The sequence below is a fragment of the Amblyomma maculatum genome, chromosome 1, assembly GCF_055883805.1.
Source record: "Amblyomma maculatum isolate TAMU_Amacu chromosome 1, ASM5588380v1, whole genome shotgun sequence".
Lineage (NCBI taxonomy): Eukaryota > Metazoa > Arthropoda > Arachnida > Ixodida > Ixodidae > Amblyomma > Amblyomma maculatum.
This window is the reverse complement of record NC_139344.1, coordinates 70,535,583-70,560,064: the sequence shown is the minus strand read 5'-3', so window position 1 is coordinate 70,560,064 and position 24,482 is coordinate 70,535,583. Positions and strand designations below refer to the sequence as shown.

Sequence of the window (24,482 nt, the reverse complement as noted above, 5' to 3'; positions counted from 1 at the left end):
ATTTGATAGCAGCACTCTGGCATCAACATCAGAATGTGTTGCTGGACCGCGTTGGCCAAGAGCAAAGGATGTGGCCCTGCGCGCTTGGATTCTTAGACTATTTCCTAGTGCCGCCACAGTGTGCTGATCGTTTCTTGATTATTGCCAATGCTGCATGCACGTAGAAGATATGTATGAACTTTTCCAGCTTCAGGAAAATAGCTGCAGTTTTAATTTCACTGAGTATAACTGGCTGTCAGTCATCACATTAAACCTTGCACAGAAAAAAAGCGTGACTAGTTTTTCGCCTTTTGTTCCTCAAATGAGAAGGTATAGCCCTTAATAGTGACCCTTTGTGACGGGCATCACTCCCAATTTTGTACGACTCGCTGTGATGGCTTAGTGGCTAGTGGGCTTAGCTGCTGAACCAGACTGAATCCTGGTTGTAGCAGCAACATTTTGATGGAGTCAAATACAAATATATGTTTGTGTTCTGTGCAGTGTCAGTGCATGTTAAAGAACTGTAGATGGTGGAACTGAATGTAGAGCCTTCTATTATGGCATCTTACAAAGTTCATGTGCAACTATGATTTGTTAAATCTCACATGCCATACAGTGTCATTTTCACATACACCATAGCAGAACTGCCTTAGGTCACGGCATTTCATTGCTATGCCATCAGATCACAACATTCACTAATTTTAACATCATGGGTTCATTGGAGTGGCACCCTGCAGCTGTCAATGCCTCGTCATCAATAACAATGACATAAGCTAAATTCAGAGATTCTACTTGTTTGACTCCTGTCAGTGTCATGGAAGCAAACAAAGCAACACTTCCCAATGAAGTGGTAGCATCTGTTTATTTAAATATTTGTTTAAACATTGTTTTGGGTGGACGCTTTTGAAAACGATTTGTGCTCTTATTATCGCTAATTTTTTTGTCATTGAATGTTTTCTCATAAGGTTTACTCCTATGTTTAGGTTGAAGTTGTTTGTTAACTTTAAACTAAAAAGGATTAAGAACACAGTGTTCGAACAGGTACAAGCTAAGTGGAGCATCACAATGCACAATTGGTCTCTGCGTAGCAGAACGGGGTAGAAGCAGCAGCAGAGTAGGAGAGAATTCTACCTTCAGGTGCTTCAGAAATGACAGTGTGGTGTTGTGCTAAAGAAACAAGAAAAAGGAACAGTTGTTGGTCCATGTAGATTATGCACAGACTGTTCATGAATTTTACATTATTCTTGTAAAGTTGCATGCCATGTCAGCATTGTCTGTTCCATCATTACTGAGCTCTCTATTTTTTTCTGCAGGCTCGCAAGCACATGGTTGACTTCAACTCCACCCACTGCACACCATTGCCATCAGGACTGTTCCAGGTGCCCTGGGACTTGGTGCAGTCAGTTGACCTCAACGGCCGAGGTGCGGACGGCTTTTGCCGCGTATCAGCCGAGATGTGTGGCCCACCCCCTTCGGGAGACACGCCTTGAAATGGGCCTCTCACCAGTACACTACCACTGCTGGTGGGCGCTTTTGTCACCTTTTGCTGTCTTCCAGCTTCGTTGGGTCCTTCCGCTTTTAGTTCCCCTCAGTTTGCATGCCTGTGCACATCGAGTAAGGGGCTCCAGATGGCTGGCATTGCTCTTATCTGCTTTCCATATTCACAAAGCCTTTATTAAGCTATATGTGGATTTGTGCTGCTTCGCCCTTGCATGCTGCGAGTCTCTCAAAGCGGCGCGTGGCTATTACTCACACTCACTCACTTTGGCCGTATTTTCTGGAACTTTTTTCTCGCATGCACCGTACATTAGAGCTGCTGCATGATGGCATAGTCTGCGATATGTACATTTCTTTCATGAGTATCCCTTAATTTCCCAGCTTTCTTCAGGTCGCTTCCTGTGTCAGCTACAGCCCACATTTGTGGGCTTTAGCTGGTCAGTGCTTTTTGGACATCTGTATAGAGGAAGTGTGAGTTGCTTGGTTCTTTTATGGGGTTTTGGAGATATCCTGTTTGGCAACTATGATCACATATGTGCGTGTATGCTTGTGTGTGTGCAAGCAAGAAAACACTCATTGAGAAAATATTGTACAATTTTCAAGCTTGTAATTAATCTAAGGTATGTGGGCTTCATTAATTTAATTTACTCTATAAACCAGTTGATGGAATAGGGAGACCTGCCATATGAGTATTCATTGCAATCAAAGCAAAAATGCTTTACTGCACATGTTTATGGTGCAACATGCTATATTTTTATCATTACAGTCGCCTCCCGTTAATACGAAGTTCACAGGGACCGCAAAAAAACTTCGAATTAAATGAACCTCTATTTAAGCAAAAGACACAAAAAGGGCATCTTACATTCATTACGTCCATTACCCGGCTCTTACATCCATTGCTTGGGTGTTACAGTCGAACCCAAATGTATCGAACTCAAAGGGGATCGTGAAATAGTTATATATATTGATAATTCGATATACAGAAATCGGCTTGAGACGCCACTTGCAATCGTGAACAATGATACTGTATTTCTCGCGTGATCAACCCATTGGCATAATGAACCAACACCCTTTCTTGTTCACTCCTGACTACTTTTGTTTTTGTTGCTTTTATTCGCATTCACCTTGAACAGCTACGTGTTGTAGTTCGTGTAGTAGCTGGAAATGGCCCTGACGTCGCTTGCGACGATATTTTCAGCTTTAAAAGCCAAGTCTGTGCAACTAAGCCACCGTGTCGTACCCATGCCGTCGAGATTGACAAGCACCGTTTCTAACTCCTCCTCGGCATGCATCGGATATAAATTGCGAGTTTCAGGCAATGCTCTTGTTCAGAAGCTCCCATCAAAATGAGAGGTCGCTCCTTGCAGCGGAGGGGGAATCCTTTCACCTCTGTCCTTAAAGTAACACGGCGCCATTGTGGCTATGATCGAGGTTCCGTACCCGCTTTCCCCCCACTTATGGCCCGAGAATTTGAAAAGAAAAAAAAAAGCGTTCGGTGGCACGTCCCTCCGTTTCGACCGTCGCATCCACAGCTCATATATTGGCAGCACGCCAGTGCTGTGCAGAGATAATGTCACGGCGTGTTTATCTTTTGACTATACTTTTGATAGATCTTGCGGTGGCAGGGGGCGCACTTGGCAGAGTGGCCATGATGGCTTGATTGCACAAGCCTGGTTCGATTTATCACGCTGCGCTTGGGGTGGGCATAGTCCACTATAGTTGCCACGAGATCATTGGAAAGAGTGATAGCTGCAAATGCCGCTTGAAGCGAACAATGCTAAAAAGTCGGTGTCATGATTGCAACTGACCGCGTGCTATCATTGATTCGTAGATGTAAAAATGGACGACTCTCGCAAAGAAAAAAAAAAGCCCTGCCGGTGCAGTCGCCATAGCTTATGCTGCGTCGCACTTTCAGCACGACAAGTAAAGACGACTCCTGCAAAAAAAAAAAAAAGAAAAACTGTCGCTTAGCGTTCGCAGCCGCCGTAGATTACGCGTATTCAGCACAATGCCATGGGACACACAGCGTTCACAACACACACTGGAGAAAGGGGAGAAAGCATCTGCCGCGGGCTGAGCTGGCTTGTCCGCTCATGCGTAGTATGTGCTGCTGCGAATGCAATACCGGGGAAGAGAGAGGAAGGGGAGAGATAAAGCTCGGCAGAAGAGTGGGCACACCCTTGCGCTTCGCTCTATCGAGTTTTTTTTCTCTCTCTAACACCACGGCGGCATTGGTTCCTTCTCGTTTCTGCTTGCAAACATTCCTTCCTCCATGCTTGCAACGATCACCGCAGATGCACGCGCTTTTGGGGAAAGGGCGCGGCGCTGCCGCCGAACTATTCTCTCTCATTTCTTCCGCTCGTGGCTTGAAAATGTCATGCGGAAAAGGGCCGAGGGCGATGCGATCGTCTTTGGGGAAGGCGCACCGTCCAATGCATGGTGCAGAGTTCGATATATCGAACGACCGGTGAAATTGAGTTTGATATATGACACAGCTTTTCTATACTTTTACATGGGATTTTCAAGGGGATATTCCGTGAGTTCGATATAACCAAAATTCGAATTACCCGGGTTCGACATATCTGGGTTCGACTGTATCACGTTCCAAAGCAGTTCAATGTGTTTCTACCTGCAAAGCAGCACTTAAATATCACCACGTGGTGTTGAGAGGTTTCAGAGCCATTTCACCCATATTTTACTCAAAAATCCACTGGTCCTGCTTTATGTGTATGTATGTTCGCGTTGGAGTATCCTATGTAATCGAAATTAAGCTGGCTTTCTGGAAGATTCAGTGCCAGATGTTTCCCGTCTATATCCATTCCACCTTCCTGCGAACATGTTGACGTGTCTTGTTCCATGCGAGCCTTCTTCAATGAAACTGTGTTCTGCGCGGTGCTTGCCCGCTTCTTTCTTTCCTTTGCAAATGTTTTGGAAATGGACTTGAGAAATTTGTAAATAGGATAGGCACTGCACCCTCCTTTAATAGCGGAATGTCGCGCGGTATTAATATTAATACTCCTTGCCGTTAACATGTTGGGGCGCGCAATGTACCGTCTGCAGTAGCAACGCGTAGGCGTTCGTACAGTGTGATTAGTAGGCAGCGCAATCGCTAATAAAAGCAATACTTCAAGGAGATCGTACCTGCGAAGCACATGCAATGTGTGGTCTATAAACATGGCCGTCTGATTAACAAAGCAAAATAATGTATAATTGAAGTACTACAAACACATCTTTGTCAAAATGCCCTGCTGCTGCACGATATTTTGTGACTAACCGAGTCAAACTGTCTGTATTTTTTTCCAAACACGACCGGTAACCCGAATCGCACCCGGGAACAAGGCACCACCTCTGGGTTTTTTTCTGTTGACGTCAACGCCATTTTTCCTAGCGGGCAACAAGGGTGTTCAAGCAGCAGATGCAGGAAATCACAGCACCGACGAGCCAAACCACCTCAACCATGCACCGACTTCTTTCACCTGCTGTCGCCTCCTCCGGAATGCTGACGGCACCCCAGATGGCAGCGCACCATTCGTCCTTATCGGCAGTCACGCTCGGAGAGCCACCCTTCTCTATGGAAAGCGCGCCGCGTTCATCACACCTCCCCTTCTAGCCACCCTAGCCAGGGCACACGTGCAGCGACAACAGCAGCCGCAGATTCCGCTCCTTCACCATCAGTCGGTCAGCGCAGCTTGCTGCAGACGCGTGGGCGGTGGGCAACACTGCGTCGTCCTGTTGTGTAGCTTGCAGCAGGCCTCCGGTCAGCGAATTGACCACTCGCTCTTGGCTTTTCTCTTTTCTCCCTCTGTCTCTGGCGCAGCCCAGAATGCGCCGCGGGGTGCCAAGCTGCTCCCGCTGGTGAAGACGTGGCCACTGGTCTCGATTGGCGCCAAGGCAGCCTCTTTGATGCAGCTTTCGCTGTGGCACGGGCAGAGGCACATTTTGTTTTTTTTTTTGGGTAGCCTCACCATAATATATGTGGTAGACACAGGCGCCCATTCCACGAATGGTTCAGCTCGCTCCATAGCCAACCGGAAACCATTTTTCTTGGTGGCCTGGTTGACGGTGACAGCAGGCTCTGTGTGCAGGAACACAGCCGCTCCTCGGACGGCTTGGCCTTCGATGTCGCAACGGGCATCGATCGTGGCATCCGCCGGCTCCCTTCTCAGCCGGCTACAAGGGTGCCTATTCCCTAGTTACTTCCTTTCTTCTTTCTTTCTTTTAAACCTACCCCCACTCGGTGTTTTCCAAAGAGAACGCGCATGCTTGCTCTGAATGCAAAATGCACTGAATAATGATAGGGCGTCCCGTCCGTATTCAGCACGAGAAGTTACTCCCTGCGCATTGGTCAGTTACATCTGCCATGGGCGAAAGTTGTAACGAGGCGCAATGCTCGAATGACGAGCCCGGGCTCTCGGTACAGCTGCCTGCTAGCGGGGGTGCGTCCTCCTCAGGTCACTCATTCCCTCTATCAACGTAGGGTTTGAGATACAGACATGCGCCAGTCCACCTGTTGGTTTTAACTTCAAGTCCGCGAGCGAAGAGACCTGCCAAATTCGGTATAGTCCTAACCGTATCGGCACCAGTGAAGTGGACAACTTCTTACTGGCGTCGCTCAGGACATGACTCAACACGAGATCACCCGGTTAGTAGTGAATTTCTTGGTGAGAGCGGTCACACTGCTCTTTCTGCTTGGCCTGATAGTGCTCAGATTTCGTCATGCTTTGTCCAAAGCCTCCGTCATCTTTGCGCACAGCCTGGTCGCATAGTCGGCGCGTGCCGATCGAGCATTCGGGTTGTTACAAACCTGTAGAGTACGGTCTACTGGATACGACAGCTCCCTGCCGAGGTTGAGGGTGGTAGGTGTATACACAGTCGAGCGATTCACGGTTGACCTGAGAGCAAACCCAATCTCGGGGAGACAGGTGTCCCAGTCACTCTGCATCTCCGCAAATGGAACTAGCTAGCATGTGCTTGATGTTGCAGTTCACGCGTGCGATTTGCCTGGGCGGGATACGTGGTTGTTCTGGGCTTAATGCCAAGGGCAACACAGGAGTCCACGAAGAGCGAGCTGAGCAGTGAAGTACTACGCATTGTCCATTATCAACTGCTCAGGGTAGCCAAACCGTGTAAACACCCCAACCAGCTTCCCCATGATTACGTGTGCCGTCAGCTTTCACAGTGGGAAAAGTTCCACCCATTTGCTGAAATGGTCTGTGACAACGAGCTGAAAGTGATTTCCGCTCGGGGTCCTGGGATAGGGTCCCATGACATCACAAGCCGCAATCTGCCTGGGAGCCTGGCTATTGATCGGCTGCATAAGCCCAGGTGTGCGTCCACCACGTGGCTTGACCCTTAACACACGTCGCACAAGTGGGTGTAGTGAATCACTCCCGCTTCATACCAGGCCCGGTAGCGAAGTGACACAGCTTAAGGTAAGTCTTGGGGCTGCTTGCATGCCCAGTGATGCACGTGTCATGAAAATAGCGTAACAACGCTCTTGTTGGCGTGCGTGGAATCACCACCTTGAAGGACTCGTGTATCTTTCTCAAATGGGATGTATCTCAGCAGAATACCATCAGAATACCAGCTGCCTCCATGTGCTGCGCTGTGGCTGCTCCACCTGGCTCCCTGAGCCCGTCGAACACTTTTTGTCAAAATGGATCTTCTCGCTGAGCCTCTAAAGGCCCAACTCCAACGACATATCCTAGGCGTCGGCGCTGTCAGCGCCGTGCCACAGTGGGCGTCACAAGCGGTGCGCATCTCCATGGGACTCGGTGCTGGCGTAGTTGGCGCTCACTGCTGACACTTGTATTCGTGCTGGTGCGTTGTTGCAGTTTTAATATTCACCCAATAATTTCTGCTTTTTAAAGCGTTAAGAGATGTAATTTAGACATGGAACTTAATTACAGTTTACACTTTCTATTTCTGCACAAATAAACGTATACATCTTCCACATTTTTCTCGGCTTTTCAATACAGTCTGCAACGCCATTGACGCAACATCAATTTGTCCCGTTTTCCGCAACCGTAGCTGAGACGAGTCTTTTGAGTTTTGTTCCTCCACGGCTGAGATCAACCGATGGGCGGCGAAGGGTTCTGCCATCACGGCCACGTGCGACGATGCAAAGCGATGACAAAAAAAAAGTAAAAAGAAAAAGCACGCCAAGCCTCGGCGCGAGCGAAAATTCAAAATTCAGAGGTCGCGGCCACCCTGTCCTCTCATTGGTGTATGGCGCCTAGACGTGCGCCAATGAGAGACCTACGCGGGTGAGCAGCTCGGCGCCTGAGTGAACGCTGATGCCGAAATCTAGCACGGACAGATCTCGGCACTCCGCTCAAGTTTGCTGGCGTCTCGTACCGTGCGCATGCTCAAACCGGTTTCTGCATACGCCAACAGCGCCGACGCTGAGCGCCGACGCCCAGGATATGTCGTTGGAGTTGGGCCTTAATAGCTCCCTTCTGCTGAGCATGCTCCCCACTGAACTAACGCAGTCTACGTGGTTAACGCTTTCGCCCAGGGAAGGCGGGTTGGCCGCGCTTCCGTTGGGGCTGTAAACGAGTGTAGCTGCTGTCGCGCTTTTCCGACTGAGGGGCGTAGCGGAGGAGGTTTTCCCCGCCGTCAGCGGGTGCACGCAAAAGGGCATCCGTCACCATGTTCTTACCTCTCCTGTAGTGCACGGTAAAGTTGTAATACCTGGGAAGTAGCGGCCATCGCACTAGTCTTGGCTCGCCTAGGCATCTCAGCCATGTGATCAGTCTCAATCAAGAAGGCAATTCCGTCGACGTAGTGGTCGAACTTCCACAGAGCGAACATAATCGCGAGACATTCTATTCTTTCTCTGTCACGAAATAATTCTCTGCGGGGGTTAATGAGCAGCTGGCGAATGCCACCGGACTCGGGCTACCTTCGGACTCTTGAAGCAGAACTGCTCCTAAGCCCAGGGCTCATACATCTGTGTGGATCACAAATTCCCTGTTCAGGTTAGGCAGCCGAAGCTCTGTGTTTCCACAAGCGCATTAGTGAGGGTTCGCAGTGCAGCCTCTTGCTCATGTTCCCAATGGCACTTAACAACTTTCCTTAACGTCGCTAAGGGGGCTTGCAGAGCTACGCAATCTGGGATAAACTGGCGATAAAAGTTAACCATTCCCAGAAAGCATCTCACTCCCTACATCTGCCGGCAACGGGAACTTCGAAATAGCCTGAAACGTTTTCTCGCACGGCAGAAGGCGTTCATTTTCTAGCGTGAACTCTAACAAGGTTATTTGGGTCGCCGCTATCTGGGTCTTATTCAGGTTCAGAGTGATTCCCGCAGACCTCAGACTTTCCAGTACGTCCCTGAGATGGTGTAAGTGCTCATCAAAGGTTGCCAAATGCATCGCAATGTTATCTAGGTAGGCAAGAGTGTAGTGCCACCTTGCATCGCCTAGGACACGGTCCATAAGACGTTAGTATGTAGCCGGAGCTCCAACCAGGCCAAAGGGCATTTGGATAAATTGGAAAAGACACTTGTGACAAGTGAATGCGGTCTTTTCTCGGTCACTGGGATCCATCACCTGAAAGTATCCTTTGCTGGCATTGAGCGTTGTACAGTACTTCGCTCCGCCAACATTGGACACAATCAAGGGGATACTTAGAAGTGGATAGGCATTCATCCGTATCACCTCGTTCAGGCGGCAGTAGTCCACACAAAGGCGGGTAGTTACATCCTTTTTGAGCACCAGCACCACTGGAAAACCCCAGCAGCTGTTTGAACATTCCACAATGCCTGTATCGACAAGTTCATTCAGAGCATCATCAAGCACTTTCCTCTTTGCCAAACTGACTGGCTGGGGATTGCACTTCCACAGAATGGCGTCGTCTGTCTCAATTTTGTGCCTTGCTAGTGTAGTGCAGCCAGGCAGCTCAGTGAATACGGCGTCATACTCATTCAAAAGCTGAGACAAACGCACTTTTTCTTCTCTTGACAAACTGCTCGAGTTGTTCAGCAAAGGGTGGGAAGGCCTGCCTTCCCCCGCTGTGCAGAGTGCAACAGCAAAGGGGGCAGAGGGTCTGTCCCCTCCGTGCCTTTTCGCTCAGATAGGTCGGCCGGCGAATTGTCTGCCCAGCCGAAGGCGATTCGAGAAGCTTTTTTGGGCGCTTGTAGCGTAAGGCTGTGAGCATAGCATCGGATAGCAAAGGTACTTCTGACGCTTTTGAGGTTGAACGAAAGTTTTCAGGGTGCCACATGCTCGCTCCCTATATCCTACGTTGCAGACATGAATAGCCAGTTTCTACCAAGAATGATTGGCGGAGATGCCCACATACCTCGTTGCCAAACAAGGAAGCGGATGCTCTTGTGTCTAGCAAAGCCATGAACTTACGTTGGATAACAGTAAGCTCAATGAGTGGCACTGGCGTGTCGCTGGGGGGTCCAAAACGACAAGACAACTGGGCTAGGAGTTCGTGTGACTCACTGAGCACCGCTGCTGACTCCGCCGGCTGTGCAGTCATGCTCACCGGCGGCTCCGCACATTTCCCAATAGCACATGCCCTCGAGCAGTGGGGCACCTGCATTCCCTGGTGTAGTGCCCTGGTTAATTGCACCAGTAGCAGAGGGCATTCGGCTGTTGCCGGGCAGGGCAGCTGTCGCCACGTGCCGGTTGACCGTACCTCCTTGCCGGGTTTACCATCGCAGATGCGCGTTGCACTTGCATCCTCATGTCGGTATGTTGACCCCGATTCTGTGTGTCTCGGCCAGGCGTAGCGTGTGCTGCAAGCATGGCTTACGTGTATGGGTCGAGAGCTCGGTCAGTAAAGTCCGAACAGTTTCTCGTTTGCCTGTCACTGAATGCAACTGTTTCGGCTCTCCTGGTACAAGGGCGGAGAGTGCCTCCATTCCAAGTGTATCGCGTCTGAAGTGCATGCGACACTGGCGGGAGTGACCAATACATGCTCAAAGTGAGTATGTCCGCCTCTATGCGCTTGGCTGCCAAGGCGAGCTCGTCCAAATATCTGAACTGAACACCTCATAGGTAGGCTGCGAAGGTAAGGTGAGCTTGTCGCATGACCCGCTCTACCTTGCCATTTGGAGCTCGAGGGGTCTGCGAGACGCTACAGCTTGTACATTGCCCTCATATACTTGAGGTGCGGATGCCGAGTATGGAGCTCCAGCTCGTGCCACAGACAACGCTCGTAATCTGTGGGCAAGAATTCCTTAGCGAAACCATGTTCGGAACTCGTTCAGCGTGCTTAACCGGTGGCCAATGAGGCGGAACCAGCGGGCAGCCTGATCGGTCAAGGATACTGGCATGACCCATGTGAGAATCTTGCCATCGGTAAGTTCTGTTGCCTGCTGATAAGTCAGCATGCGGTCCAGGTACTTGTTGGCACTGATACGATCATGATAGCTGCAGCAAGTGGGCAAATCCACCTCTAATCAAGCCACCTCCTCACCAAGCCAGACAAGAACACACAACTTGCACTTATTTCGTAGGCCCATGATGTCGCCCCTACCTGGGGGTCACACAGAACCCACCTGCCTTAATTCACAATATCTGGGGCAAATAAAGTTGTTTCTCTCTCACTTCTAACCTCAGTCTCGCAGCTGAAGTGGATGTATGCAGAACCATCTGCATGACACCCAGAGGCTTTCTATGAGGCGCAAAGCATTGTGCAGCATAGCCTCTTGGGGGTTGGTCTGGCCAGAAAGGTCTGCTGAGAGACCGGCTAGGAGGAACAGGGTAGCGACTCAATAGCTAGTGGCATAGCGCTTAGCAAAAAGTGCCCCCCGTTGCCATGCATCTGAATGAGTGCGTCGCGTGAAACACAACTCTGCTCAAACGATATCGGATCACAGGCTTCGGCAGTCTCTCTGAATGGGCCGGCTGTAGCAGATACAGCCACGCCAATATGTTGCCGTTGAGAAGCCGTACTGGAAAGCATTAGCAGGGACTGCAGGTCAAACCTGCTCGCTTCTATGGCTTGTCTGTATCGACAGTCGGATACACAGACGCTCGATTTGTCACATTTCTGGCCCTACGTTCGGACACCAAGAATATGGAGGTTATTCTCGCAAGAATGCGCCATGCTACAGTTGCCTTCTAGCCCCTAGTCACTCTATTCACTCAATAATTTTCAGAGTACCGTGAAGGTCTGATCGCCTGCTGGCAACCATGACCGCCGCGGCCATGAAGCTTCCAACTTCTCGAGGCACGCCTCTAGCCTGGCTTTATTCAAGTCAAATGCTGAGAAAATTTTGAAAGTAGCATGGGCATTTGCCTGTGCATTGCCTTGAAAAGCACCGCAGCTACTTAAGGAAGAATAGAATTTGCGATCTGTGAATGGTAAGCCTTTATGGAAGGCTGAGTGGCAGTCTGCATGTGGATCATTCCAGTCTTGCCAAAGAGCTCTATAGATTAATCCGACACCTTGCTATTCTGTTGTGATTTTTGTGGTATTGTAATCACTGGCACTTTCTTGCCTTCCTCGATTACCACCGTTAATGATCACATTGAGTGATTCTCAATGGCGATGCAGATGCCAACAACTGTACATCATCGCACATTCGTGCACACTTTAATGCAACTCACTCGTGCTTGCTTGCTAAACAGCGCTATTGACTCAATCAAAATCATTATCATTATCACTCATCGCTAAATTTTACTCGTCTCTAGTCAGTTGCGGCCATTCAAGTTGTAGCTTGACATATTGATCTTTTCGTAGTCATGATGAGTCATGTCTAGACATTGCAGCCATTACAACTCATAGCTAAGCATTCTACTCATTCCCAATCAGTTGCAGCCATTTCAAGTCGTCGTTTTACATATTGGTTGTTTCGTAGTCATGATGAGTCATTCCTAGTCACTGTAGGCATTACCACTCATAGCTAAGCATTTTTACTCATTTCCAATCAGTTGTGGTCATTAAAAGTCACCGTTTGTCATATTGGTCGTTTCATAGTTATTAGCAGTCATGATGAGTCATGCCTAGTCATTTTACATTTCCAATCAGTTCCGATCATTTCGTCATTTGTCTTTTTTTTCGTAGTCATGATAAGTCATACCTACTCATTGTAGTCATCATCATCATCAGCCTGACTGTGCCCACTGCAGGGCAAAGGCCTCTCCCATATTTCTCCTCTTAACCCGGTTCTGTGCTATCTGCATCCACTTGACCCCTGCGAACTTCTTAACCTCATCTGCCCACCTAACTTTCTGCCGCCCCCTGCTATGCTTTCCTTCCCTTGGAATCCAGTTTGTTACCCTAAGCGACCATCGGTTATCCTCTCTTTGCCCTACATGTCCTGCCCATGCCCATTTCTTCTTCTTAATTTCCACTAGAATGTCGGTAACTTGAGTTATTTCTCTGACCCATTCTGCACACTTCCTATCTCTTAATAGAGACTTTTAGTATAGCGTACACAGACACATGCAAAGGTATAGCGCACGCCAAAAATATCGTGACAGGCACTGCGCATGCGCTATGCGATAGCCGAGACTGAACTCTTTCGTACGATAGGCCAGCGTACGCTGAAACTTGAGTTTATCGTATCCAGCCCTCACGTACGATGGGAGGTCAGTGTTGACAAGATGGCGGCATCCAGGCCGCCCGCTTCCGAGTGAATTTGTCTTCATTACCGCGTTTTTGTGCGCGCTGCCACCTATAAATGGCACACAGGGTTTTCGCTTTGCCTCGTGTAGCATTGAGCACAAATAATTAGCGAATATTTACCTCTATTTTTTATTTTGCACCGCGGCAGCGCAGTCCCTAAGCCTGACGAGTAGTGTTGCTTTGTTGGTATGGCAACACCATGAAGTGAATCGTCTTGGCTTGACTCCTTACACGCGTGTATTCGTAAAAATATGCTTGGCAGTACGGGGCTGAAAGGAGGCCGTTATGCACCATGACAGCAATACAAGGTAAAAGTAGTCAGTGCAGGAATACCAGCGTTAGGGAGTACAATCATTTTTTTTCTTCCTCCATGAGTACAACAAAACTGCCACAGCAGAGATACTGGCTTCGGTGCGACTTGGCTAGGTTTGGTTTGGGAGTAAAAAAAAAGCCCGAACGTGTCTTCTTATTCTAAACCTAGATGTCGCCACTGTAGTTTGTGTTCGCGCTTTCGTACGGCCAACTAAAAGCGCCGATGCAACACACAGAGTAGCGTCCCATAATTTTCAAGCGTTTATCGTACGAAAGCGTCCATACGCTATACTAAAAGTCTCTAATGTTACCCCTACCATTTTTCGTTCCATAGCCCTCTAGGTGGTCCTCAACTTAAGTAGAACTCTCTTGGTTAGCCTCCACGTTTCAGCCCCATAGGTGAGCACAGGTAAGATATAACTGTTGTATACTTTCCTCTTGAGCGATACCGGTAAGCTGCTAATCATAATCTGCGAGTGCTTGCCAAATGCGCTCCATCCCAATCTTATTCTTCTTGTTATTTCCTTTTCATGGTCCGGATCTGTGGTTACTACCTGTCTTAAGTAGACATATTCGCCTACTACTTCCAGTACTTCGCTACCTAATGTAAACTGCTGTTCCTTCCCGAGGCCGTTGAACATTACCTTAGTCTTCTGCATATTGATTTTCAAGCCCACCTTTCTACTTTTCCTGTCTAGGTCATCAATCATTATTTGCAGTTCATCCCCCGAGTTACTTAGCAAGGCAATGTCATCAGCATGTCATCAGCAAATCGCAGGTTACTGCAGGTATTCTCCATCTACCCTTATCTCTAACTGCTCCCATTCCAAGTCACTGAATACTTCCTCTAATGAAGCTGTGAATAGTACTGGGGAGATCGTGTCTCCTTGCCTAGCACCTTTCTTTATAGGAATTTTTTTACTTCCTTTATTAAGAACTGAGGTTGCCGTGCAGCCACTATATATATCTTTCAGCGCTTTCATGTACGGCTCGTCTACCCCCTGATTTCGCAATGTCTGCATCACCGCCGATGTTTGAACTGAGTCGAATGCTTTTTCGTAATCAATGAATGCTATGTATAAGGGCTTGTTATATTCCGAGCATTTTTCTATCACCTGATTGATGGTATGGACATGATCGATAGTAGAGTACCGTTTCCGAAAACCTGCTTGATCCTTTGCTTGATTGCAGTCTAAGGTTGTCCTGATTCTATTAGCAATTTAATTCGGGAACTCACCATCCTGTGGTCACTGCATCGCACTTTCCCGATTACCTCTACATCTTGCACAATGGCGGGGGTTGAACACATTATGAAGTCAATTTCATTTTTAGTCTCCCCGTTAGGACTTTTCCATGTCCATTTCCGGTTTTTCTGTTTGCTGAAGAAGGTATTCATGATTCTTAAGTTATTGCGCTCTGCAAACTCAACTAGTAACTCCCCGCTGCTATTCCTAGAACCAATGCCATAGTCACCTACTGCCTGGTCTCCTGCCTGCTTTTTCCCTACCTTGGCATTGAAGTCTCCCATTAATACAGTATACTGAGTCTTTACTTTTCGCATTGCTGATTCTACATCTTCGTAGAAGCTTTCAACTGCCTGGTCATGATAACTACGTGTAGGTGCATAGGCCTGTACAACCTTCAGTTTATACCGCTTATTACGCCTAATTACGATGTCTGCCACCCTCTCATTAATACTATAGAATTCATCTGTATTACCCGCTATATACTTGTTGACAAGGAAACCTACTTCTAGTTGTTGCCTCTCTGGTATGTCTAACATTTTTGCAGACGCTGGAGCTGGAGCAGTTTTTGTATGCCCGTGTCATACCAGCTTGCTTCCATGCTGTTGAGGAAGCATTTGACCGCTTCTTTCTCTCGCATATTTTAGTGCGACCAGCTGCGAACTCTTTACATCACTTGCGGACGTTTTTAACATCTATGTACGACTCTCCGTACACTTCCATCAACTGTCGATAAATTTTGATTGATTGAACGAATGCCTTTTGCTTTCAAAAATGGAATAACTTTGTGAACTTGGCACCTGGCGGTAGCTACAAACGGGAACTCCATTTCAAATGGCTGCCGTGCCAAGACTGACAGTCCCTTTCGCGCTGAGTCATGGCTTGTTTGGAAGGCTGGAAGTAATGAACACAGCAGTATGGCAAACAGCCATGCAGATAGATTCCCTGCGGCTGCAGCCCTTTGGAGACTTTACTTTAGGATTACCCTTTTAGATTACTGGTGTGTAATCTATGGTTCAGCTAGACCATTACAATAAAACCGTTAATCTGGATTGCAAGGGACCGGAAAAAGTGGCAGAGTTAACCAAATTCCAGAAATGTACTGGGCATACAAATACTTTTATTTCATGGAAAACTGCATTATGTTTGTTTGTTTCTTCATCGGAATTTCCGCGATAATTTTTTTAGTCCCATCAAGTTGTGGTGCGCACGCTCATTGTCGTGTGATCCAACGCAAAATTCCCCCAATTTAGCGAGAGCCCCTGCGGCCTTTTGCACAGTGCGGCATCGCGACAGCGGCTGCTCATGACGTTCCGTCTTCATCGAGAACTTCCGATAATATGTCATCATCGGTCAGCATGCCAGCGACGGCAATGCCGTCACTTCACTGGAGTGGCAGTCACCATCATTGTGGAGCAGAACGGCAGCAGCAACAAGCCCCTAACACAATCGAACAGAGCAACGGGCGCTAATTTTCATGATGCACGTGCTGTCGTCGTCGCATCACAAACAATCGGGGCAAAGAAATCATGCGTGCAGTGCAGTCAGTGCAGCCATCGCAGCCACGGGACAGCAGTGGCAGTCATTTGACAGTAAAATACAATCTCGCTGCCCTGATGATGATGATATAGCCTCTCCCTTTGAAGTGCGCGGTCACCGACGCCACCTAGCCACTGCTCACATGATCTGCTATCATCATCACCACATTTCGTGCCCTTCGGCATTTTATTTTTTTTCTGCCGCTGTTTTTTTTTTCTAAGTAGCGCGCAGACCGACTCGCCTTGCGTAGGTTTTCCTTTGTGCGCCCGCTGTGGATGCACATCCATGCTGTATCGCAAGGCAACACAGGAAAGTCGGTAGCCCTCATCCTCGGAGTTCTCCGAGTTACCTATTGTGCGGGTCTCGCCGGGACCACGCAGCAAGTCCGAGTTAATGAGATCCGGATAAACAAGGTTTTACTGTATACGTAAAACGACTGGACCCAGTACATTGCCTAGCTTTCGACATCACCTGTTAACATCCTCATGTAGAAACAAATGAACCTCCATTAGCAGACAGACGGATGATGCTTACTTATTCATAATTCTGAAAATACATCCGCTTTCAGAACACCTTTGTTGCCCCATGGTTAAAAAATGCCCATGCAGAACACACTAAAACGACAAGCACCAAACAATCACCACCACTCATTTTCCATCTCGAATAGAAGTGCCAGGAATGCAACATGGTGAATGCACTTCCTCATGTTGCCGTCGCTCACTGCTACCTTGGTGCAACTTCCATTCTGTATGTGACCTCACATATATGCACTTCTGTAAAAAACACCCCATGAGTGCAAAAGAGTTCTTGGCAATACAGTCAAAACTCGAATTATCAAAACCCGATTTAATGAGTCATTTAATGAAGATATTCTGATCCTCCCCGTCAGACACCCGTATTGTCCAATGCTTTGAGTAACTGAAAATAATAAAACCGTTTTCACTGTCTGTCCTGATCTAACGAACTTTTTGGTGAAAAATGAAGATGAAAAATTATCTCTATTTTGTTTAAAACACCCAAAAATCTTGCCTGTGAGCCAAACATCGTCGAGAAACCTTGTCCCGCTTTTTTTTTTATTACACTAAAGCATAAGAGCATACATAATAATACATGGTGTAGAGTGTTACATACAGCTTACAAAAATCGAAGCACACCGGGTATATCACATATACAGTCCACTCCCGATAATTCAAAGTCGCTTAATTGGAATTTTCGGTTAATTAGAAGTGATGTGATGGTCCCGGCTGTTTTGTATTCAATCCAATAGAAATATCACTCAATAATTCGAAGTTGAAAAGCTTAGAGTAACGTTTAATTAGAAGTTATTTTTCTATCGAGAATCATGACGACCGCCATTTCAGATACCATCGTGGCTATCCGGCAGCGTCGCTCGTCGCTATCTTGAAACTGCTCAACGGCAAGATACACTGATGCCATCGTAAGCGCCCGCAGCGCATCTCACCTCGAAGTGGTGAGAGTAGGCTTGAACACGGCCGGTCTCGAGGGAGAGCGTGCGCTGACCGGCCGTGGCTTGAATCGCTAAGCGATGGCAGCGACAACGTGGTGGCGTGGCCAGCGGAACCAGCGACAACGTGGTGGCGTGGCCAGCGGAACCAATGTTTTTAGATTGATCGTGGCGGCGTAAGTCACCCCACTGTCGGCGTCAGTTGGCTTGCTTGCATGTGAACGCCGCCATCCTGCTTCGTTCCGCGAGTGGAATTTGGACTTCGCACGCAACGGTTGTGGCACCAATCATGGCAACGCGTGGAAACTACCGCACGCTTGACTTAGCGACGAAAGTTGAGATTTTGAGAGAAGTGGAAAAAGGAGGCACTGCCAAGCAGGACATCGCTCGGAAGTATGGCATTAAGCCTAACACCCTTTCTAATTATATCAAAAATAAGCGCTCAATACTAGCTGCTTTTGAGTAGGACACATTCAAGATATCTAGGAAGCGGATGCACACAGGCGCCCATCCAAAGCTAGAGAAGGCCCTGCTGCTATGGATTAGAGAAGCGCGCAACAACAAGCTTCCTGTCAGCGGTGAGGTTGTTGCGGCGAAAGCCCAATCACTTGTGGCTATGGTAGAGATTGAAGACTTCGCTTCTTCGGATGGATGGCTCACGCGCTTTTTAAAGATCGTCATGATCTGGTGTTCACGAGTGTGTGCGGAGAGAAGGCATCCGTGAACCCAGAAACATGCTCGACGTGGAAGAATGAGAAGCTTCCAGAGTACTTGGCCGAGTACGAACCGAAAGATATTTTCAACACCGATGAAACTGCACTTTTTTATCGGCTTCTCCCCGAGAAGACATTGACTTTTAAAGACTATGACTGTGCCGGGGACAAGCGAAGCAAGGAGAGAGTGTCTGTTCTGCTTGCGGCCAACATGTCTGGCACAGAACGATGTGGTGGGTAAAGCGGCCAAGCTTAGATACTTTAAAGGCATAAAGACACTTCCCGTTGACTACGCGGCAAACAGGAAGCCGTGGATGACGTCTGAAATTTTCAAAGATTTGCTGTTGAAGCTGGAACGAACATTTGCGTCGTCCAACCGGAAAGTGCTTTTTCTCGTGGACCAATGTAGTGCGCACAGGAATGTGCCGGCGTTAACTGCTATCCGCCTTGCATTCTTGCCTGCAAATACCATGGCTGTCCTACAGCCAATGGACCAGGGGATAATAAAAAATGTGAAGGTCCTCTACAGGAAGCACCTGCTTGAGCGGATGATTTTGTGCATGGACAACTCCTCGCAGTACGAGGTGAGTCTACTCGGTGCCATCCACATGCTAGCACGAGCGTGGGATCGTGTCAAAATGGAGACAATTGTCAACTGCTTCAGGGTTAGCGGCTTTGTGACACCAGCTCCAGAGGATGCTTCTCCTACTTCGGAGGAAGCACAAACAGGCGAGCTCAACGTCAGACTTTGGCGCTGCTCTTGGTGATGTGCGTTTTGAAGAGTTTGTCGGCGTGGACAATGAAGTCGAAACGTGTGGCGCACTTACGGATGGCGAAATTCTTCAGATTGTCCGGCCCAGCTAACCTCTTGCCGAGAGCGACGTGGACGACGACATCGAAGACTAGCCACACTCGAGGGCTGCCGATGCAGCTACCGGCCTCGATATTGTGGAGCGGTTTTTTGCTGCAGAAAGTAATGCAGCTGATGCATTCAAACACATTTACAGCCTGCAAAACATGCTTTCTGCTGCACGTTTCAGTAAACAGAAGCAAAGAAAGACGACAGACTATTTCTCGTGAGCTGGTGCGATTTCACTGCCAATAAAGTTATTTTTTGTTGCTTACTGCTTAATTGGAAGTTTGTTTAATTAGAAGTTTTTTGGCATCCCCGCGAACTTCGCATTAATGGGAGCCGACTTAATTACATGATTACGGATGATAGCTAGTACAAAAGGCTTATGACAAGAAAAAATTCAGTCGCAATGTCAGTGAGGGGATCAGTATTAGTTCTAATTGACAGTCAGGGCACAATCAAGGGTTAAATTACTTAAAAAAGGAGAAAATATAATGAATTCACATCTTGAATCAGGCACAAGCAGGCAAGTAAAAATAACAAGAGAACAAGGAAGCATAAAAATTAGGAATACAATTGTTACTGCAGTGGGTATAATTCGTCTGCAACAAGGGAACAAAACTAAGCTAAGGACGTGCTGTTAGTAATGCGCGTGTGTAGATTGTTCCATTCCCGTGTTGCCCTTGGAAAAGAGTGTTTGAAAATATCAGTATGAAATGAAAATTTGCATAATGTATGCATACGGTTATAATGGGTTAATCTGTTCGAGGACGTCAGCATGTACTTTTTAATAGGTAGTTCTCGTTGATTGTGTATTACCTGGTATATGATTTTAAGTCTTGCAAGATAGGCTCTGTTTTCTAAGGTTAGAAGTTCTGCACGTTTGAGTAATTCTGTTGGTGAGCCTGTAATGGAGTGTTTATTATATATAAATCTTAGTGCCTTTCTTTGTACTGCCTCCAGTTTTTTATTGACCTGTTTAGTAAACGGGAACCAAACGGTATTAGCGTACTCTAGTACCGGCCCAATAAATGTTTTATATGCAAGTAACTTTGTTTCAGGTGGTGCTAGTTTAAGACGCCTTTTAATAAAGAATAGCTGTTTTAGGGTGGTTGACGTGATGTTAACGTGAGAGTTCTACCGGAAGTCAGAAGTTAGTGTCACACCAAGATACTTATGCTCATGAACAGATCCAATGGGAAGGTTGTTAAGGGTGTACTGAAATGCTGATGTATGCTTTTTTCTTGTTATAGATAAAAGAACAGCCTTTTAAATCGATATTCATTTTCCAGTCCTGGCACCACGGATATACTGCTTTTATGGCGTTGTTTAAAGTTAGATGATCATCAATGGAGTTAATTTCCTGATAAAGAATGCAATCATCAGCAAAAAGTTTAATATTATGCGATGCGTAAGCTGGTAAGTCATTTATAAAAATTAAGAATAATACTGGGGCTAAGACACTTCCTTGGGGTACTCCTGATGAAACAGTAGTTAAAGTGGATTTCTCGTTAACTTCAATGAATTGTGTACGATTACTAAGATAATCTTTAATCCAATCTAGAACAACTAGCGGCAGAAAGCTAGGTGGGCAAATGAGGTTAAGAAGTTTGCAGGGGTCAAGTGGATGCAACTAGCACAGAACCAGGTTAATTGGAGAAATATGAGAGAGGCCTTCACCCTGCAGTGGGTATAGTCAGGCTGATGATGATGATGAACAATCTAGCACAAATACAGGTCAGACTGCACGGCGCAAAACGATAGATTTATTGATTTGAATTTAGAAAATTTTGCACATGGTAAAAAGCCTGCCCGTCGAACCGGTGTCGGCATGCGGCACCGCTGCCGACACCTGGTCAAGTTTTGGATACTCTTGATCTGTTGCAACAAACAGTCTGCCAGAGGAAGACACGAAAAAAGTGTGCAGCTCATGTTTACTAACTACAAGCAAGCAAAGATCGGCAACTTTTTTTTGCTAGAAAAGATAGTCCCTTGGCACCGTTTTTGTCCACATACAATTTTCATTGCTTCTTTTCCTACACGCTAGATATCAGTTTTGGTTGTCTATGCAGGCCGCAGTTTCAGTGTAACAACATAGCATAGTGGGCGATTGCTGCTTTTACATTTTGGAAGACGTATTAGTACACTTTCCCTGGTTCTTCATATAAGTTGCGATGTTGCGTCCTTTCAGTATGTGATTTCGTTTTCATCGAGTTTATGCTTTGCAATTATGATGCTGTGGCATTTTCTCGACGTCGCTACCTCGTATAACAATCAATTTAATTGGATTAAATGACCGAGGAATGACAAACCATAAATTAGTTAGCGTTCTAAAATAAACTTCCCGCAAGACAGACATTAAACCTCATGTAATGGACATGATGGGGGCCTTAGCTGCATATGTGCTATAACACAATATAAGGGATTGAAGCACATACCACAAGTTCTTGTAGTGTGTGTTTCTTTCCCTTATCTCTTGTCTTCATTTTTTAGCTCTCTTTTACGTGATAGATCAATACTGACTTGCCCAAATTTCCACCCACGTGCTGTAAAATCCACACAATAACTACTCCAGATTAAATTGCAGGAAGTGGAGACAAAGATGCATATGGTCAACATTTGTCCATTAACATTTTGCTTATCTTCCTTTTCTGTTCACATTGTCTTCTTTTGTTTCCTATTTCATGCAATGTGGCAGTTTCCGTGCAAACAGTTACATTGTGAGCTTTTATAGTTCTTATAGAAGTGTAGTTTATGTGGCTCTCTTAGTCGAATACATGCAACTCTTATGAAGCATCATTTAAATAGAACCCCAAGAAATGTCATGAAGGCAGGAGGGCTTAGCATGAGCACTATTTTGTATGAGTACTTTCCATCTGCCCTACTTAAATTGATGTACGCTGCTTTTTCCACCACGACAGTGCTTCGCTCAGAGATGGTCTCCAAAGGGGTTTTCATAAAATAGAGCTTAATGTAATTTCTAGGTAATTAGCTAATACTTTCTTTAAATAGCTTTAGACAATTTGCTCTGTTCTGTTGTTATGAATGCTGCTTCCTTGCAGTTAAGAATTCTCAGTTTAATGCATGTAAATTAAAATTGTATTCAGTAAAGGCATGATTTCCACTTTCTTTGTGCATCATGGTACACAAGCTGTCTTCTTGCCTTTCAGAGGGAACACCACCTCGGGCCAGGATGTGAACAGCTGTACTTTGATTTGGACCTGGATCAGCTTGCATGCACTCCGGAACTATTTTTCTTGTGTTTTGAGTTTTCGTCTGAAGTTCGTTTTTCTCGTGTGCTTTACTTTTGACAGGGCATCAACCTGTGCTCTCCATTTTTATTTTTTTAATAACAAAAAGTGTCAAAATTCATTTTCTCTTTTACATATTTTATGTGTATGCTGTGATATGCTTAACTAGGGTGAAAGTTTGGCAGTCTCAAAAAAGAAGGGTCCTGAACAATTTTTGCTTTTACCTTTAAAGCACAACTTGGGGCTTTAACTGGGAACTATGGGCAGTCATTAGAGTACTGATAACTTGTTACCTTCATATTACATTCCCTGGTCAGATCTTTCTTCATTTTGCATTAGGTCTGTGTCAAAGAACAAAAAGTTGTTGAAAATTGGTGTGAATAAATGAGATTTCTGATAACTTGGTGGTGTACGTGTGTAGTATTACTGCAAGCAGCATGTTTCATTGCTATCTGATATTGGGAACTGGCTGTATAAAGCCCACTGATGTTAAAGGGGTTGGAAATGCCCCTCATCAAGGATGCAATACTTCTCAATGAGGACCTGTCGAGGCAGTTAGTACAGACACAGCTTAACTATTGCACTTGGTAAGCAAAACACCTGCCCTTTTTCCTTGATTTGAGTCAGCTGAGGTCATTTGTAAGCAAGGAAGTCTGGCAGTCGGGGATATTTGGCAAATCAGAGAAAGGATAGAAAGGCTGCCATTGCAAGTACTTAACCTTTGTTATGGCAGTTGAGCTGCACTTTCTATAGCATGGCCATATTGACAAGGTGATCCGGTGGTAATTTCATATTTCCTCCTGTTCTGAAAGGGCTGATTCAACCCAGCAGTGGCATGTAGTGCAGAGAGTTTCTCTCCTAACAATAGTGCCAGAAAGGAGGCTCCCCCCCCCCCCTTCTCTTTTTGTGCTAGATGAAGGGGTGGAGTAGGACATGCATCAACTTTAATGCATGGCCCCCACAGCAGAATGCAGCTCTGCATGGGCATTTTACACTGCTCTTGTCATAGCATCGTTACTACAGCCAAACATTGCTTTCTTCCCGGCTTTGACTATAGTAGGAGTAATAAAACTGCCTTCCTGATAGCAAATTCATGCTTGGAAGAGGATTGGTGGTTCATGAAATGGATGGTGAAATACAGGGTGTTGAGCTTGCCCACTGGTCATGATTGTGTATAGCCTCGTGTAGAATACCACTGTTGGCAAAGGTGCTATTCTTGTCTTTGTGATGCTGTAACCATCAAGAGCCACAAACTGAATCCAAAATTTAAGACGGCACCTGCCAATAGAGATTAATGCACTTGCAAGCCCACCATAGCAAGCTGGAACAAAAGTGTGAGGAAAATGCACAATGCAGGGTGTTGAGAGAGAGAGAGCACTTTATTAGCATCTGTCGAAGAGTATGGGTGATCGGGTGAGATGCAGCTCGCCCCTTTCACCGTCTATCACCCCCTTAAACGTCGGCCGGAATCAGTTGGCTTCCGGTGGTGGCCTGGGCTTGATCGATGACTTGTTTTTGACCTTGTTCCTGGCTATAGAGGGAGAATTCCTATGACTTTGTTTCCATGTAGACCGTTTAGTACTGGCCAAGCCCAGAGCATGTGGTTTAGGGTCCCTATGCCTTCACAGTTTTTACATTTGGAAGAAAGCACCTCAGGATGCCATTTGTGCAGGATATACTGGTTTGGGAAGGTACCCGTGTGCAGTTTTTGCCAGATTACTTCTTCCTTCTTTGTAAGAGAGCTGTGGGGGCGAGGGAGGGTTCTCCTGGCCATTCTGTAGTGTTCTAGAATTTGTACGTGGTTAAGTCTTGCTTTTTGAACAGGGAGTAGTTTGCCCGCTCTGGGGCCCGGTGTGTGAATCCTCGTTCGACCTTGTTGGTGATCTCATTCCCTGTGAGTCCACTATGGGCGGGCACCCATATTATGTTAATTAGGTTGTTGGGTACGTTCTCCTTGCCTGCTTGCAGAATTCTGCTGGCCTTTTTGGGCACTTTACCATTGTCAGAGGCTTTTATTGCAGTCTTAGAATCGGTGGTGAT

At 46.6% G+C, this 24,482-nt stretch overlaps 1 protein-coding gene across 4 annotated transcripts in view; it reads left to right on the top strand.

The window, feature by feature from the left end:
• The window catches only part of LOC146202765 (phosphatidylserine lipase ABHD16A), a 116,321-nt gene extending 93,479 nt beyond the window's left edge, over positions 1 to 22,842 (top strand). For 3 of the 4 annotated variants that reach the window (XM_084588319.1, XM_084588320.1, XM_084588318.1), the window contains exons 20-21: positions 1,293 to 1,502; positions 22,362 to 22,842. In XM_084588319.1, coding sequence (XP_084444445.1) covers positions 1,293 to 1,469 — 177 coding nt within the window. In that variant the 3' untranslated portion in view covers positions 1,470 to 1,502; positions 22,362 to 22,842. The remainder of the gene's footprint in view (positions 1 to 1,292; positions 1,503 to 22,361) is intronic. The other variant, XM_084588321.1, reaches the window with a different exon arrangement.
• Positions 22,843 to 24,482: the final 1,640 nt, after the last annotated feature.